This window comes from Urocampus carinirostris, chromosome 3 (assembly GCF_059441175.1).
Source record: "Urocampus carinirostris isolate Australia breed hairy pipefish chromosome 3, RoL_Ucar_1.0, whole genome shotgun sequence".
Lineage (NCBI taxonomy): Eukaryota > Metazoa > Chordata > Actinopteri > Syngnathiformes > Syngnathidae > Urocampus > Urocampus carinirostris.
In genome coordinates this window covers 16,950,422-16,965,530 of record NC_142351.1, presented here as the reverse complement: position 1 = coordinate 16,965,530, position 15,109 = coordinate 16,950,422, and the positions used below count along the sequence as shown (strand labels likewise).

The 15,109-nt window shown below is 40.2% G+C and overlaps 1 protein-coding gene across 5 annotated transcripts in view; it reads right to left on the bottom strand.

The window, feature by feature from the left end:
- nbeal1 (neurobeachin-like 1) overlaps positions 1-15,109 on the bottom strand; it is a 63,291-nt gene that overhangs the window by 11,967 nt on the left and 36,215 nt on the right. For 4 of the 5 annotated variants that reach the window (XM_088330863.1, XM_088330866.1, XM_088330862.1 and 1 more), the window contains 21 exons: positions 14,132-14,290; positions 13,888-14,047; positions 13,715-13,803; positions 12,881-13,489; positions 12,617-12,792; positions 10,816-11,104; positions 10,425-10,733; positions 10,192-10,341; positions 9,955-10,112; positions 6,270-6,394; positions 6,060-6,186; positions 4,477-4,625; positions 3,949-4,082; positions 3,759-3,860; positions 3,502-3,597; positions 3,301-3,425; positions 1,439-1,579; positions 1,225-1,355; positions 1,034-1,143; positions 788-905; positions 567-664 (listed from right to left, as the gene is read on the bottom strand). In XM_088330863.1, the coding sequence (XP_088186989.1) occupies positions 567-664; positions 788-905; positions 1,034-1,143; positions 1,225-1,355; positions 1,439-1,579; positions 3,301-3,425; positions 3,502-3,597; positions 3,759-3,860; positions 3,949-4,082; positions 4,477-4,625; positions 6,060-6,186; positions 6,270-6,394; positions 9,955-10,112; positions 10,192-10,341; positions 10,425-10,733; positions 10,816-11,104; positions 12,617-12,792; positions 12,881-13,489; positions 13,715-13,803; positions 13,888-14,047; positions 14,132-14,290 (3,555 nt within the window). The remainder of the gene's footprint in view (positions 1-566; positions 665-787; positions 906-1,033; positions 1,144-1,224; positions 1,356-1,438; positions 1,580-3,300; positions 3,426-3,501; positions 3,598-3,758; positions 3,861-3,948; positions 4,083-4,476; positions 4,626-6,059; positions 6,187-6,269; positions 6,395-9,954; positions 10,113-10,191; positions 10,342-10,424; positions 10,734-10,815; positions 11,105-12,616; positions 12,793-12,880; positions 13,490-13,714; positions 13,804-13,887; positions 14,048-14,131; positions 14,291-15,109) is intronic. The other variant, XM_088330865.1, reaches the window with a different exon arrangement.

Genomic DNA, 15,109 nt, shown 5'->3' with positions numbered 1-15,109 from the left:
AGGTCCATTTTTTTTCACTGTGGACACATTAAGCCAAGACTCGACAATCAGCCCAGAGACATGGCAAGCTAAGAGCTAATTTGCTTCACTTGTCTGTGACTTTTATTTTCAGAAAAAGAACAACCCCATGGGTTTCCTCAATGTTCTCTGGTTGTTAAATGGTACAATTACAGCTACAGTGGGTGCTTTGCTAGTGGCTTCTGTCGAAATCCAGTGGACATATCTTAAACAGCAAATCATTGAGTCATGGAATGCAGCTCATTTTTCTCATGTGTTTCTCAGCATTGTCTGAGACGCTACATAAAATAATGTTTAGGGCCACATTTGGCCTGCGGGCCAAGACTTTGACACAGGTATTATATTAAATCAAACAACATTTAATTATTGCACCTTTAATTAAATAGCATTTGCATGAAGTGGAAAACAAATATACATTTGCAACTCATTAGCAGGAGCTTTTAGAAAAATTGTATATTGAACTATCTTTGGTGTTCAATTATTCCCTCACAGTATTTTTTTGCCATGGTGACCAGAGGGCTATCCACTGACTGAGCGTGTTTTTGCACCTTGAGTAGCTGGCATGGTGTCTGCCCGAAGTTGTTGATCATGCCTTCCAGGGCTTTTCGCTCCTTTTCATCAGTGATGGCATCAAGGTCAACAGCTCCTGGAAAGCCAAGTTGGCATTTAATATTTATGTTTCAATTAATCTAAATAAGATGTACTTTTATATATTTCTAGAAGAAAAAAAACCCGAATAAAACAGTGATGACTACTCCGGATGATTTACCCTCATATGTGCAGTAGTAGAAAACATTGAGGGCTTTAACAGCCTCGGGACCTCTTTGCTTGAAACCAAAGATCAGATCGATCCACTCGTTCAGGTGGGCTGACACATAGTCAGATTCCTGTAGCAGCGACACAAGAAACAATTTTCAAAATGAGTAGATACTAGAACAGAATTTGTCACACTTGTATACCAAAATGTATTGAAAGGATAATGGGACCCAGAACACATGAAAAAACAAAAACTCACCAGGGCTTTGCGGTGTTTATAGATAAAGTCCTCTGGGGACTTGGCCCAATTGGGTAGAATGACATCATTGACTCTTTCTTTGGTAATCTGTCGACGACCAAGGTCAAACTCTGCGCAACAGTGAGGCACAAATGATTATAAGTAATAATGTCTTAAGTGTATCACAACAGTGGGTCCATTACAAGCCTGACCATTGTGGTTTTCGAGAAATTCTGGGAAGTAGAAGAACTCAGGGATGAGCTCCTTGACGTCATTGGGATTGTCCATGAGAGTCATCCAGGTTGCTGGAATGGAGTGGAACTGGCGGTCAGCACAGTCAAACCTGAGAACAATCAGAAACAAATATGATATACATTACACTGGGAAGAAAATGCGTTTAGGCTAAGTTTGAGAGGTCGAGCTTACCGCCCACTCTGCAGTTGGATGTGAAGGGAGGTGAAAGGCTCAACTCTGATCAAGTAGTGCATCACTCCTGCGGCACTCGAATAGTGAGTGCCATAATGAAATTTATCGACTGTTCCAGATGGGTCCTCAAAACTGTCATACCTGACAGACATAAACAGAAGCTCAAAAAGAGTCAACAAAGTATATGCAGAGTGCACTGAGCTTCAAAGTAGAATTGCAAAGTAGCAGGTTACCACTCTGGGACTACCTCAATTTTTGCATTATTTGTGCTAAAATGTGATCTTCATATCAACAGAAAAAAACTAATCTTCAACACGTTATGTTTCCGGATTTGAATTGATAAAATGTAAACAGTGGAGGAAGGTAAATATATGTGAATCTTTGCAACAAAAACATTTGCTGAGAGGCCTTCTGAGCAAACAAAGACAAAACCCCACTAACAAACAATTCCTGTCGATAGATCAAAAAAATGTTCAGAAGAAATGTTGGACCGTGCCTTTGTAGACATAAATAAAACAAATAAATTCATCATTTCATCATTCTCAAGGCCATTCCGTTTGAGTTTAAGTGAATTATAACTAAACACCCTTCGTACCAGTGCTTCACAGAGGAGGTTTCATTGTTTATAGTTTTAATTAAAAAGGCAAATACTTCATGAAGATTGAAAAATTAATTTTTTTTATCTTCAAATCCTTTTTCTTTTGTTGTTATTTAATTTTTTAATGTATACTTTTGAATATACTTTATTTTTTCTTACTTCAGTAAAACAATTATTATTTTTTCAGTTAGTAAATAAAAATATAATAATGTACAAAATGATATGAAAGGGCGGCACGGCGGCATGCTTAGTTAATGTGTCCGCGGCACAGTTCTGAAGTCATGGGATAAAATCCAGCCACCAGACTTCCTGTGCGGAGTTTGCATGTTCTCCCCGTGCTTGCTTGGGTTTCCGCCGGGCACTCCGGTTTCCTCCCACATTCCAAAAACATGCATGTCAGGTTAATTGGCCGGTCCAAATTTTCCCTAGGTGTTAATAGACGAGCAAGTTGTCTGTCTCTGTGTGCCCTGCGACTGACTGGCAACCGGTTTAGGGTGTCCCCTGCCCACTGCCCAAAGATAGCTGCTATGACCTCCCACACTTCCACGACCCTAATGAGGATAAGCGGTGCAGATAATGGAAACTGCTATATGAGAGAATTCCTTCTGACAATTTTGAAGTTCTAACAGGCATTGTATTGTTTTGGTTTAGAAGTAATAAATATAGATATACATCGCCATCATGTATTCTGTTATGCGTTCTAATTGGCTTAACATAGAAAGAAGCTTTCTATCCCAAACAAACTTAGACTTCTTGAACAGCTAAACATGCTCTGGAGTCACATTCCAGTATTTTCTGCTCCCTAGTGGCTACCTGGGGCTTTTTCAAAAATGTTTGATAATGCAAAATTATGTTTTTTATTTTTTTAGGACAGAACTGGAACATAATGCAGTTTTCCATTGCGTCCACATGATGGCGAAAAGGTATGATCTAAAGTAAATCGTATCGTTTCCTTAATTCATAAAATTGTGCAATAAAACAGCAAGATTATTCTATAATATTAGAATTAAACAGTACAGACCTTATATGATAGAAAAACATTAATAAAATACAGTACTTTTATATGTCAAACAAATACTTCAGCCTGCAAATCGTGTTTGCTGTGTAATAGATGTATAATTAAATGATTAAATAAATAAATACAGGTTTTTACTTCACAAGTTAGGAGTGGAGTTCACATAATAGTTCCTTGCAGATGTATAATAGATGGTTAATACTGTCCATAGATTTCGATGTTACACCAGTTACATACACAGATACATACTTTTCTCTGACAGCTTTAGCATTGCGCTGGTTCTGTACTGCTACTGGCTTTGACAAATCCCTGAATATCTGGGGATTTGAAAGGTCCAGCTCATCGGAAGTATAATCTGCCAGAATCCAGGGAAACTGGTAACCAAAAGACAAGGGTGTTAAAACTTTTGGGCAATATTTCACTGATCTCGTATTCAGTGTAAGATCATACCACTGGATACTGAGCCAGGTCATTGTAGGTCCGACCAGCGATTGTGTTGAGTTGCATCAGGTAGTCAAAGTTGGACATTTCCCGGTTGACCCATTTCTGTGGATAATATCATCCCAAAAGACAATGACATATTCTGCACTTTAGTAGTCTGTTTCTTTTAAAGAAATTTTTATCTGTAACAGCTGAATTATATGTACAGTGAGATTTTGTCCATTATACAAAAGTTTAAAGATTAATCAACCAACATAGTTTCTGACCTGTGTTAATCCAGAAGCCTTAAGGAGCTCTTGTGGTGAACGTGTGCCATACAAACTGAGAGACCGGAGTAATAACATGCGGTCATAAACCTTATTACGTGCCTGCAAAAAGGAAAAAAACGAGAGGATTTTGCAGCGTTAGTCTAGCAAAGTTCACGCTCACACCCATTCAAGGAAGCATGAAGATCACCTCTTTTTTAAAGTTGAGAAAGTAGTTAGTTTGGTCAATGAGGAAGATTTCCAACGCAGAACGTCGCAGATTATATCGCCTCAGGTGGACTTCACGAACCTGACTTAGGGGCCATTTAAAGTCATGACCAACACCTTGAAAAAGTAAAATTAGCATTATTGTTACGAAATTACTTTCAACCTCTATTGGCAAAAAGGTATTCCTAAGGTTTTTCTAAGCCCCTACTCAATTAGAATTGGAGATTGAAATACAGTGAACCCTCACTTATCACAGGGATTACGTTCCTAAATGGAAGCTATGGTATGCTTTGAAAATCGGAGTAAATCAGGCATTATCTTAACTGTAGACTTTATGGGTTTTCAATGGCCAATCTTTGGCATATTCATATTTTAAATATTGTATGCTTTCTGAATTAAACAGAATGTTAAAGGGATTTTACAAATGAGTATTTTAATGCCAATCTGATTTATTTTTTTAAATAGTTTTTTCTAATACTTATAAGGGACTTGTAAAACAACACGAATGAACCTTCATCTTTCTCTTGGCTACTGTCGTAGAAATAGATGTGTTGGTTGGTGAGTTCCAGGCGACCGGGTATCACGTCGACCACAGTTACCAGCTGACATTCTTCCCATAGAATCATTTTCTCCTTTTGACCAGATTCCTCGGCTTCAATTCTGTAGTGTAAAAATGGTCAAATATTACAGTATTTTCTGCACTAAAAGGCGCACCTAAAAGTCTCAATTTTTTTCAAAAGCTGACCATGCGCCTTATAATACAGTGCGCCTTATATATGGCTCAATATTAAATCGCAAGGTCTCGCAACTTACGCAACAGCCGCCGACTCGATTTCCCCCCGAACGTGGATGGAGTAGTCCGTGGTGTATGCGGGGATTTATATACCGGCGTTTCATTGGCTAACCAATGTGTCAATAATCATTTGAATCGATCGCTATTGGCTAAAGTTATTCGGAGCCTTGGATAGGCTAGAGGGCCGAAACAAACCCTGCAATTGGCCGAAAAAGATGTGTCAATCATCAGTCAAATCGATCGCTATTGGCTGAAGTTATTCGGAGCCTCGGATTGGCTAGAAGGCCAAAACAAACCCTGCAATTGGCCGAAAAAGATGTGCCAATCATCCGTTAAATCGATTGCTATTGGCTGAAGTTATTCGGAGCCTCGGATTGGCTAGAGGGCCAAAACAAACCCTGCAATTGGCCGAAAAAGATGTGTCAGTCATCCGTTAAATCGATCGCTATTGGCTGAAGTTATTCGGAGCCTTGGATAGGCTAGAGGGCCGAAACAAACCCTGCAATTGGCCGAAAAAGATGTGCCAATCATCCGTTAAATCGATTGCTATTGGCTGAAGTTATTCGGAGCCTCGGATAGGCTAGAGGGCCAAAACAAACCCTGCAATTGGCCGAAAAAGATGACTGAATAGCAAGCTTGCTAAACTACGCCATAAAGAAACATGTTTCATTAGTCTGTATTTGTAAACATTTTACTCTCCTGGATTTACTACACTCACGGTTGTAAGAAGACCATGATTGCGTATCATTATTGAACGTGAGAACTTAGGTGAGCTATGCGGCTTTATATTTTCCCGGTATCTTGTTTTATAACGATCTTGATGTTGCTGTGATGAGTTGAGTGAATTAAACTCAATTCCAAGTGTTTATTGTCATATGCACAGTGAAGTTGCGAGCGAAAAAGAAAATCAAAACTAAGGAATGGTTGGCATTTCTTGAATCCCAAGACTTTAACCTTCCGAATGATATTTGAAACGATGCATTTGAGTGACATCGTACGGACACCGCATCCGCACGTGTCTAGGACACGTATTTGCTTCTTTGCAAGCTTTGGGAATGTTAAGAGGGTAATCAGTTTGACTGAATCATCTGAATGTTTTGTCGACGTTCCCATTGTAGCGCCTTATAATCCGGTGCGCCTTATCTATGGAAGATATAGGACCAAAAACAATTTTTTGGGGGTGCGCCCTATAACCCGGTGCGCCCTATAGTGCGGAAAATACGGTATAAAACCCGATTTATGATAAACAACTATGCCTTTGTGAAATTAATTGTTAATATGCGCTTGTCTAATTTGCGTACTGGTTATTTCCTGCTGCTGGGTCATCCTCTGGCAAATCCAAGATGTCATCTTCAAAATTGATGACTTTGACCTGCTTCACAGCCTCCAGCAGCAATGATTCTGGGTTGGCAAACTGCTGATGGACACCTGAGCAAAGTAAAACACGTTAAAGTATAAATAAAAATATTTGGATAGTGTGAAAAAATTAATCATGAAATTTTGTGTCCTACCAAGGTTGTCTCGCAGAGCACTGGCCTCCTTATAAGAGTCAAAGTTATAATTATGGATCAACTTCAGCCTCATACGGGAAAAGTTCTCAGCGCTTGACAGCTTCCAATGCATCTTCTTAGGCTGCCTGTTACAAGAAGGGAATAGTTATGTTCAGTAAGATACAGTCATAATTATGAAGGAGTGGTAAACCTGACCATGACTCCCTAGTAAGGTCTATTCAGGGGTATGAGAGAGGAGAGTTCGTCAGGAAGTCGAACCTCGGATTCAGGAGGAGCTGTGTTTTTGTCCGCACCGTGGAACAGTGGACCAGCTCTACACACTCTGCAGTGTCATCGAGGTTGCATGGGAGTTTGCCTACCCGATTACACGTGTTTTGTTGACATGAAGAAGGCATTCATCCATGTTCCTCACGGGAGCCCTGTGGGGGTTGCCTTTGTATTATAGGGTACCAGGCAGTCTTATCCGGACTGTGTGGTGCCTGTATGACCGGTGCAAGAGTTGGCTCCGCATTGACGGCAGTAAGTTGGATTCATTTCCAGTGGGAGTCTGACTCCGCCAAGTCTCCCCTTTGTCACTGATTGTGTTTATAACTTTTATGTACAGAACTTATGGCGGGGAAGGGATCCGGTTTGGGAGCCTCAACATTGCATCTCGACTTTTTGCAGATGATGTGGTGCTGTTGGCTTCCTCAAGCTGTGATCTTCAGCTCTAACTGGAGCGGTTCGGAGCAGAGTCTAAAAAGGCCAGGATAAAGATCAGCACCTCCAAGTCCGAGACCATGATTCTCAGCCGGAAAAGTGTGGCATTCTCTTTCTGGGTCAAGGATAAGATCCTGCCCCATCTAAAGGAGTTCAAGTATCTCTGGGTCTTGTTCAAGAGAGAGGGTAGGGTGGAACGGGACATTGAGAGACGGATTGGTTCAACATCTGTTGTTATGCGGAGCCTGTACCATTCCGTCTTGGTGAAGAAGGAGCTGAGCCGAAAAGGCAAAGCTCTTGATTTACCGGTTGATCTACGTTCCTACTCATACATATGGTCATACATATGGCCATGAACTGTGGGTCGTGAATGGAAGAACAAGATACTGGATACAAGCAGCTGAAATCAGTTTCCTCCACAGGGTGGTTGGGCTCTCAAAGATATGATGAGAACCTCAGTCTTTTGGGACACAGTGTAGAGCCGCTGCTCCTCCGCGTTGGGAGGAAGCAGCTAAGGTAGCTCTGACATCTGATAAGGATGCCACCGGGACACCTCGGAAGGTTTTCCAGGCATGTCACAAGGCCGGGGGACAACACAGGACATACCGGAGACTAGGTCTCTAGGCTGGTCTCGGGATCCTGTCGGATGAGCTGGATGAAGGAGCGTGGGAGGTCTGGACTTCCCTGCTGATGCTGCTGCCCCCGCGACCCAAACCCGAATAAGCGGAAGATAATGGAGGGATGGCCAACTTGACTAGTCACATACACATCATCATGTTAATTTATCAATTGAGCACATTGAAGATAGAAATGTGCTCACAGCAAGACATCTGAACTTATAACATTAGTAATATTCCACACACTAACAAAAGTGAATGTGTTTACATAGTGATGATCACATTCTAACTTGCTTGACATGTCAGAACATTGGTAGAGGCCCGGTCCTTTTAAATCTGTATATTCTTCCCCTTGGGGATGTCATCAGGAGATACATAGTCAACTTTTATAGTTACGCTGATGACAACAGGCTGTACATTGCCGGGTCCCCTGATGACACAGGTCCTATATATACCCTTACAAAATGCATTTCAGATATTAGGTCAATGATGGCAGAGAACTTACTACAGCTCAACGAAGACAAAACGAATGTTATAGTCTTTGGTCCTTTAAGTCTGAGAGAGAAACTTTTACCAAAACTACAAAATATTAAACCTTTAGATTGCGTTAAAAATTAGGGTGATAGTTATTGACTCTTGAGCTTAATTTTATACCACATATCCAAAACATAACCCAAATTGGGTTTTACAATCTCAAGAATAAAGCCAGAGACCGCCCATTTCTCTCTCAGGCAAACACGGAGCTACTGATGCATGTTTTTCTTCCAAAAAAAGAGCATTACCTTAAAAACTCCGCAGCATGTGTGCTCACGGGGGCCGCGGGAACGGATCACATTACACCAGTTTTAGAACCGCTGCATTGGCTCCCTGTGCGTTTTAGGATAAATTCTATAGTGCTTTTATTAGTTTTTAAATGTCTTTATGGTCACCCCCTATGACACAGTCTGTCGGAGACACCAAGTCTGCAGGGACCCTTGATATTTTTAAGAAAGGGCTCAAGACCCACTTTTTAAAATGGCTTTGATTTGATCATTTTTATTTAGTTTGATCTGTTTAACTTCATTTATTTTACTTTATCATACTTTACTTTTTGTAGGTTTTGTTCTGCAGTTTTTTCTTTAAATCTTAAAATTATATATTTCAGTGTTCCTCCTTTGGGGGCTGAAAATCCGGAGGCCATCTGCTGCCATCCCTATCAGTGTGGATAAGCCTTCATCAGACCCCTATCATCACATGGTTGGTCAGTGCCTGGCCATAATAATATTTTATTTCTATTACTATTTCTTCTGTTTTTATTGTATTTTAACCACTGTGTGTGTCTATGTATGCGGTGTCTTGGGTTGTTGGGTGGGAAGTGGAGAGGGGATTTTATTGTCTTGTACACTGAATGCTTTTATACAGCACTTTGAGGGGCAATTTATTGTCCGAAAAGGGCTTTACAAATACATTTGATTTGATAGAGAAAGCAATGTATGATAAAATTCAATGTTTTGTATTCACCTTGAGCTATTTTGCACAACATATTGAAAAATGAGATTCCTGTTAAGGATGAAATATTAGAATTTCATAGATTTCAACCAATACATTTTTTTCATAATTATTTTTTTGTGATCATTTCAAATTTTGTATGCCGTACAACAATTTTTGTATGGAAACATTTTTAAAAGGATTAATACATTTAAAAAACAAACAAACGTGTTTTAGACAGTTTTGCCCATTTTGCCTCTAATCAGAATCGTCTGAGTCAAGGTTAGCAGAGAACATCATCCTAGATTGCTAATATTGTCGCAGTACACTATCCTCAATATTTTTAACTCAATTGTGACAGTTTCTGTCAAAGAGTAAAACCATCTGTAGACCGGATGAAGTCTGTGAAATCCTGAACTACTATCTTTAATAAGAAACACTAATAAACACATTTGGGGAAAGAAAGATGCTGAAAGAACTGTTTGTGTTGTTCATTTTGTCCATAAAAGAAACTGGCTTCAAAAACTTCTCTTAGTTTTTATTCTACATAGTTTATCTTACTGTGAGTATTTAGCTGTGTATGTAAAGCTTATTATTGCTTTATGAAGGGAATTACAATCACTAATAAGAGGAGCGATTGGCTGAGGTTGACTGGTATGGAATTTGGTCTGTTATTTTCAGTGTTGGGCAGTTTAAAAAAGTAATTAGTTCTAGTTACTCACTACTTATTCCAAAAAGCACTTGTTCACCTACAGGAGCACTTATAGGGCCAAATTACACGGGTCGATTGCCGCACCAGTCGTCATTGGTCTTTTCTTTCAGCGATTTAATAAATACTATATTCAGAATTGCCATCTAACTAATCACATAACTGCGTAATCCCCAACACTGGTTTTCCCTACCTTTCAGCCCATGGCCCCCTCTCACAAACGAGTCCTCGCCGAGCTGCCTTCCACTGCCTGAGAGAGGCGCTGTTCTGGCTATGCTGTTGCTTTAACATGCTGTTGTATCGCAGGTTCTCCTGACGACCTTGTCGTGAAAATGGCTCAACAAACTGTTCCTGGCATCAAAACATAAAGGGTGACAGGTTAGTGCAATTTTGTCTTTTATAGAGTTTAATTGAATGGGGTCCAACTTACCTGGAAGCAGATTTTGCTCTCCCCCCTTTCTCGCTCTCTCCTATGCAGGCTGACCATGAAGGCCTCATAGCACTCCTTCCAATAGAGAGCCATGCTCTCGTGGCCTTGACTGAAGGTCTCAATTTCATACTGCTTCATGTATGGAATGATCTGCAAAGAAATTGGAGAGACTTTACTAATGCTGTCAATCTCATTATCATTGTAACGCATCATGGCGCATTTCAGTCCCATACATATTTATCCAGATAGACTCGCCACTCAGGTGAGTTGCAGTACAACTGGAAGTCCTCAAAGAAAGATGGGCTGCCGTTAGTGTCGGGCAGTTGGGGCAGATGTAGCTCCATATAGAGGAGACGGTAAACTTTGGAAAGGAGTGTTCGCAACAGAGGAACCAGGAAGGAGTAGGTGTCTTCCATTTTCTCCTGGACGCAGCGTTGCAGGATGCACTCAACCTTCCCAAGGAGGTAGCAGGCTTCATCCTGGCTGGACACTTCTTTCATTTGCAGAATACAATTGAGCTTGGCTGTGGCCATTGCACACACCTGTGATTTCAGACATATAATTTTTGGGGATAGAAACTGTTCTTTGAAAAGACACAAAGGCAAATTCTGTACAATGTTTCACCTCTGGGTCCTCTTGCGCCATGAAGCCTAGCAACAATCTCAGTCCAACTTGGGAAAGCTGGAACCACTGGGTGCCAGCAGAGTACCATACCATTAGGCAGTCCATCAGTGTAACGGTCTCCTCCAGCACCTTCTGTGTCCACAGGGCTGGGCTGATCAGACCCTCAGCTTGCAGGAAGTCTTGTACCATTTGAAGCAGACGAACGGCATTCTCTGTGTGCTGAGGCAACGTTGCGGCAGATGCCTCACGATTGTCGGTGACTGCCCATTCCAACATACGTTCTATGACACTAGAAAGGAGGCGCAAAGAAGGGTTTTACGATCTCAAGAATATAGCCAGAGACCGCCCATTTCTCTCTCAGGCAAACACGGAGCTACTGATGCATGTTTTTATAAATTTTCGTTAGATTATTGAAATGCCCTGCTCTCCGGTCTTCCAAAAAAGAGCATTACCTTACAAAACTCCGCAGCATGTGTGCTCACAGGGGCAGCGGGGAGGAATCACATTACACCAAAAATGAATGTAACGCATAAAAAAATAAAAACACAAAACTATGTTTCAAGTTTTTTACCAAACAAAATACCAATAGTGCAGGATGGTAAAATCATGTTTAACTTTGCTTAAAAATCATTTCCTGAGAGGCCCATCTAAGCAAGAAAGATAAAACCCTTCAACGTAAGATTTTCGTGGAATGGATCCAAAAAATAGTAAGAAATTTTGGACCATGCATTTAAGATAAAAAAGAAACAAAAAATAAAAATATTACACTTTAGTTATATACTCGAGATTTTTAGTGTATCATTTTTGAGGCAATTTTGTTTGAAGTCAAGAATTTTCTTTTTAGAGCTGTTCTGTCTTCAAATAAATGCAATGTTTAATAATCTACACTCTATTACCTTTTTAATTAGAAGACAAAACAAATAAATGCATCTATTCCCTATTGCATTGAAGTGCCCTGGCCTAATTGAACCCTCTAAACCAGTGCTTCACAGAGGATGTATTTTTTATTTTCTTAATAGTTGTAACTAAAGGGTAAAAGATGAATAATTTTAAGTTCGCAAAACAAACCTGGCTATCATTCATTCTTTTAATTGTTTTTTTTAAATTTTGTGAACAATTATTTTTTATTTAGTAAAACTATGTTATAATGAACTAAATTATATGCATCTTCCGTGTTAGATCATTCCTTTAGACCACAGGTGTCAAACAGGCGGCCCGCGGGCCAAATCAGGCCCGCTAAGGGATTGAATCCGGCCCGCGAGACAACACTCAGAAAAGCGTAAGAGAAAAACAAGCTGCAGGTTGAAATATGCCAACTTGATGTTGCCAAAACCAGGTGCCTCTCACAAAGACACTGTACTTGTATTTATTTCTCTCTCTCTCTTTCTTTTCCACCCCTTTTCTCCCACTCTGTCTCTGTCTCTTTCACTCTCTGTGTCTCTCTTTTTCTCTTCCTTTGTTGCTCTTTGTCTCTTTCTCTCTGTGTGTCCTTTAACCTCTTTTGCTCTAACTTCCTTTTTTCCTTTTATCTTTCTCTTTCTTTCTTCATACCTTTGGCGCTTTCCTTTCTCTTTTCTCTCCTTCTGTCTTTCTATTTCTCTTTGGATTTCTTACCTCCTCTCCCCTTCATTTCCCCCTCTCTCACGACTTTTTATCTTTTGTTTCTCATGCGCTCTCCGTCTCTCTCTTTTTCTTTCTTTGTCCTGCCCTCTCTCCTTTTCCCTCTCTCTTACTCTTATTTCTTTATCTCTTATCTTTCTCTTTAATCTAATAGTCCGGCCCCTGACAGAATGTTGCAGACCTGAGTTTGATTTGGTCAACAGGAAGTAGTAGCTCATTGGCTGTGGCCAGTTTGGTGAGTGATGAAAAAACCTGGCCACGCTCTAGCCATGCCGAATCGTCAGATCCTTCAACACCACGCCACATCACACAGAGCATTATCTCCATTAACATACTGCATAAGTCCTCCTCAGCGCGCTAAAAAGACATTGACAGATAAAATTAGATAGTTTAGGTTTCCTTTCTTCAAAAGAATGGACTCTTTCAATAGAACATTCAATATCACCTCATTATTATTATTAAAAGACTCCCCCAGGGAGATGTTGTCGCTGAAGAGAAAGTTGTCTTCAGTCAATTGGGATGTTTGATCAATACTTCCAGAGTTGCCTGGAAATGGTTTTGGTGCCTCCACTGGAGAGGGTGTGCTAGGCATACTGCCAGGTGTCTGGCTGCCACTCTCCAAGCCTTCGTAAGTCTGCAGGTGAGACAAGTCAAGTGCCAGGCCACCAGATTTTCCTACTAGCCAGGGCTTGACTTGGGTTTGTGGCTCAGTTGAAGCAGAAGATGTTGGCGTATCCAGTAGTGACATGACATCACTGTTTTCCATGCTGTCTATAGAGCGGTTGTCCCCCATGCTTAGCCAGTCATCCTCCAGGCGATCCAAGCGGCCAGCACTGCTTGCCCTTGTTCGACGGGGTAGCGGGAGTTCCAGGCGGTTGTTATTGCTTCCGCTGGTTTGGTTGAAGTCCAGGCTGCAGGTGCTGACTGTGTCTGCACTACGTGATGGCAATGAGCCTTCTCCTCGCAGATAGAGTCTGGTAAGAGTATCCTGCCAACACTGCTGTTTTGAAATCTGGATAGCAGCATCTTGTTGGGACTGGATGAGCTGGTAGACCTAAAATAAAGAGGCATGAAAAAACGGAAACACGTCTTAAGAGACATTTGTAAAAGTTAAAGAGATTTTTTAAAGATTTTGGGGTCATGTGCAGATCTGATAAAAAGTAATAATGTTATAAAATGCGTTTGATATGATTAGGGATTTAGTAAGATGCCTGATAAAACTGTTCTAAATGTCATGCTCTACAAAAAGAAGATTCAGATGTAGCTTAAGGTGACTCACTCTCTTGCAGACAATAAGCCGCACACCAGGTCCAGTTCGATGAGTAAGCTGAACCAGTGCCATCAGGTCCTTGTAGTTCACCGCTTGATCTTTTAATTGTAAGCATACAGATTCAGCTTACAATGTATTTTCTTCCTGTGTAACGTAATAATTATTATGAAATGAAAACTGACCTGTGTGCAGGACCTGATTAAGGAGGCAACGAATAAGAACTGGTGTGATCTGAAGGTCAGAGAAGAGGAGTGACAGGCCGTTGTAACCTGCTTCCCTTAGTCTCAAACGCTGCTTGTTTTTCTCATAGATACGGTCACAACGCAGCATACGCTCAAACAGCTGTGCAGATGTAGGGATGAAAATTTGGTGAATTCAACAGAATATTGCAGTTTGGTCTTTTGGGTTGTATAGGCCTCACCCCACCTTAAAGACAAGTTCTCTAAGCCGGTCAGAGTATTTACTGTTAAGCAAAAGAGCGTAGCAGGAGTCTGCTGCTCCGGGCTCAAAGAGGAGCAGGAAAAGCTGGTCCCTGGACGGACTGCTCTGAAAGAGGCTGAGTAACATCTCAAGTAGTCCACAAATCTTCAAAACACCAACATTTCAATAAAATGGTCAGTGGCATGTTTCATTTTCTGTTGTTTATTAAATACAGTAAGAAATATTTGAATTGGTGAGCAATTGGGCATAATTATGAAGATCAAAATATGGCATATAAATGATGCCAATATATATATATATATATATATATATATATATATATATATATATATATATATATATATATATATATATATATATATATATGATTTGTATCAATAAATAAATAAAAACATAAGCAAAAATTCACAGTGCAGTCTGGGTTGAAACATATCCCACAGAAAAGATAAAAAAGAAACACTGACCCATATTTTATGCCTCAATTTGTGAATACAGGGGAAAAAAGGGATGCCTAATGTAAAACAGCATTTCCCGTTTGCAACCTATGCAGTGCAATGCAAGCCATTTGATTACTTTAGCTAAGTAATTGGGGTTAGTAGTCGGAGAAATAGGAGTAGTCATTTGTTATTTGTTTTTATATTTTTTAAGTGGGCATGGGCCAAGAAAAAAACAGGTATAGTACAAGAAACAGTAATACTTGTGACATTTAAAAAACATGTTTAATATGTCAAAGTTTCTTTAAATAGTTAATCTTACTAGCATTTTTCAGCTAAAATTGCAGGGCGTTGATGGACACTGCACTATACACTTAATTTTGCAATTAATCTCACCATTTATGTATAATCTAAAAGAATAAATTCCTGTATTAAAAACAAAAGGAAATGATTTGAAATGGGACAAAGGAAAACAAGATTCAAGGATTTGAAACGAGAACAATGAAATAACTAGGCACGTCTGTGCTCC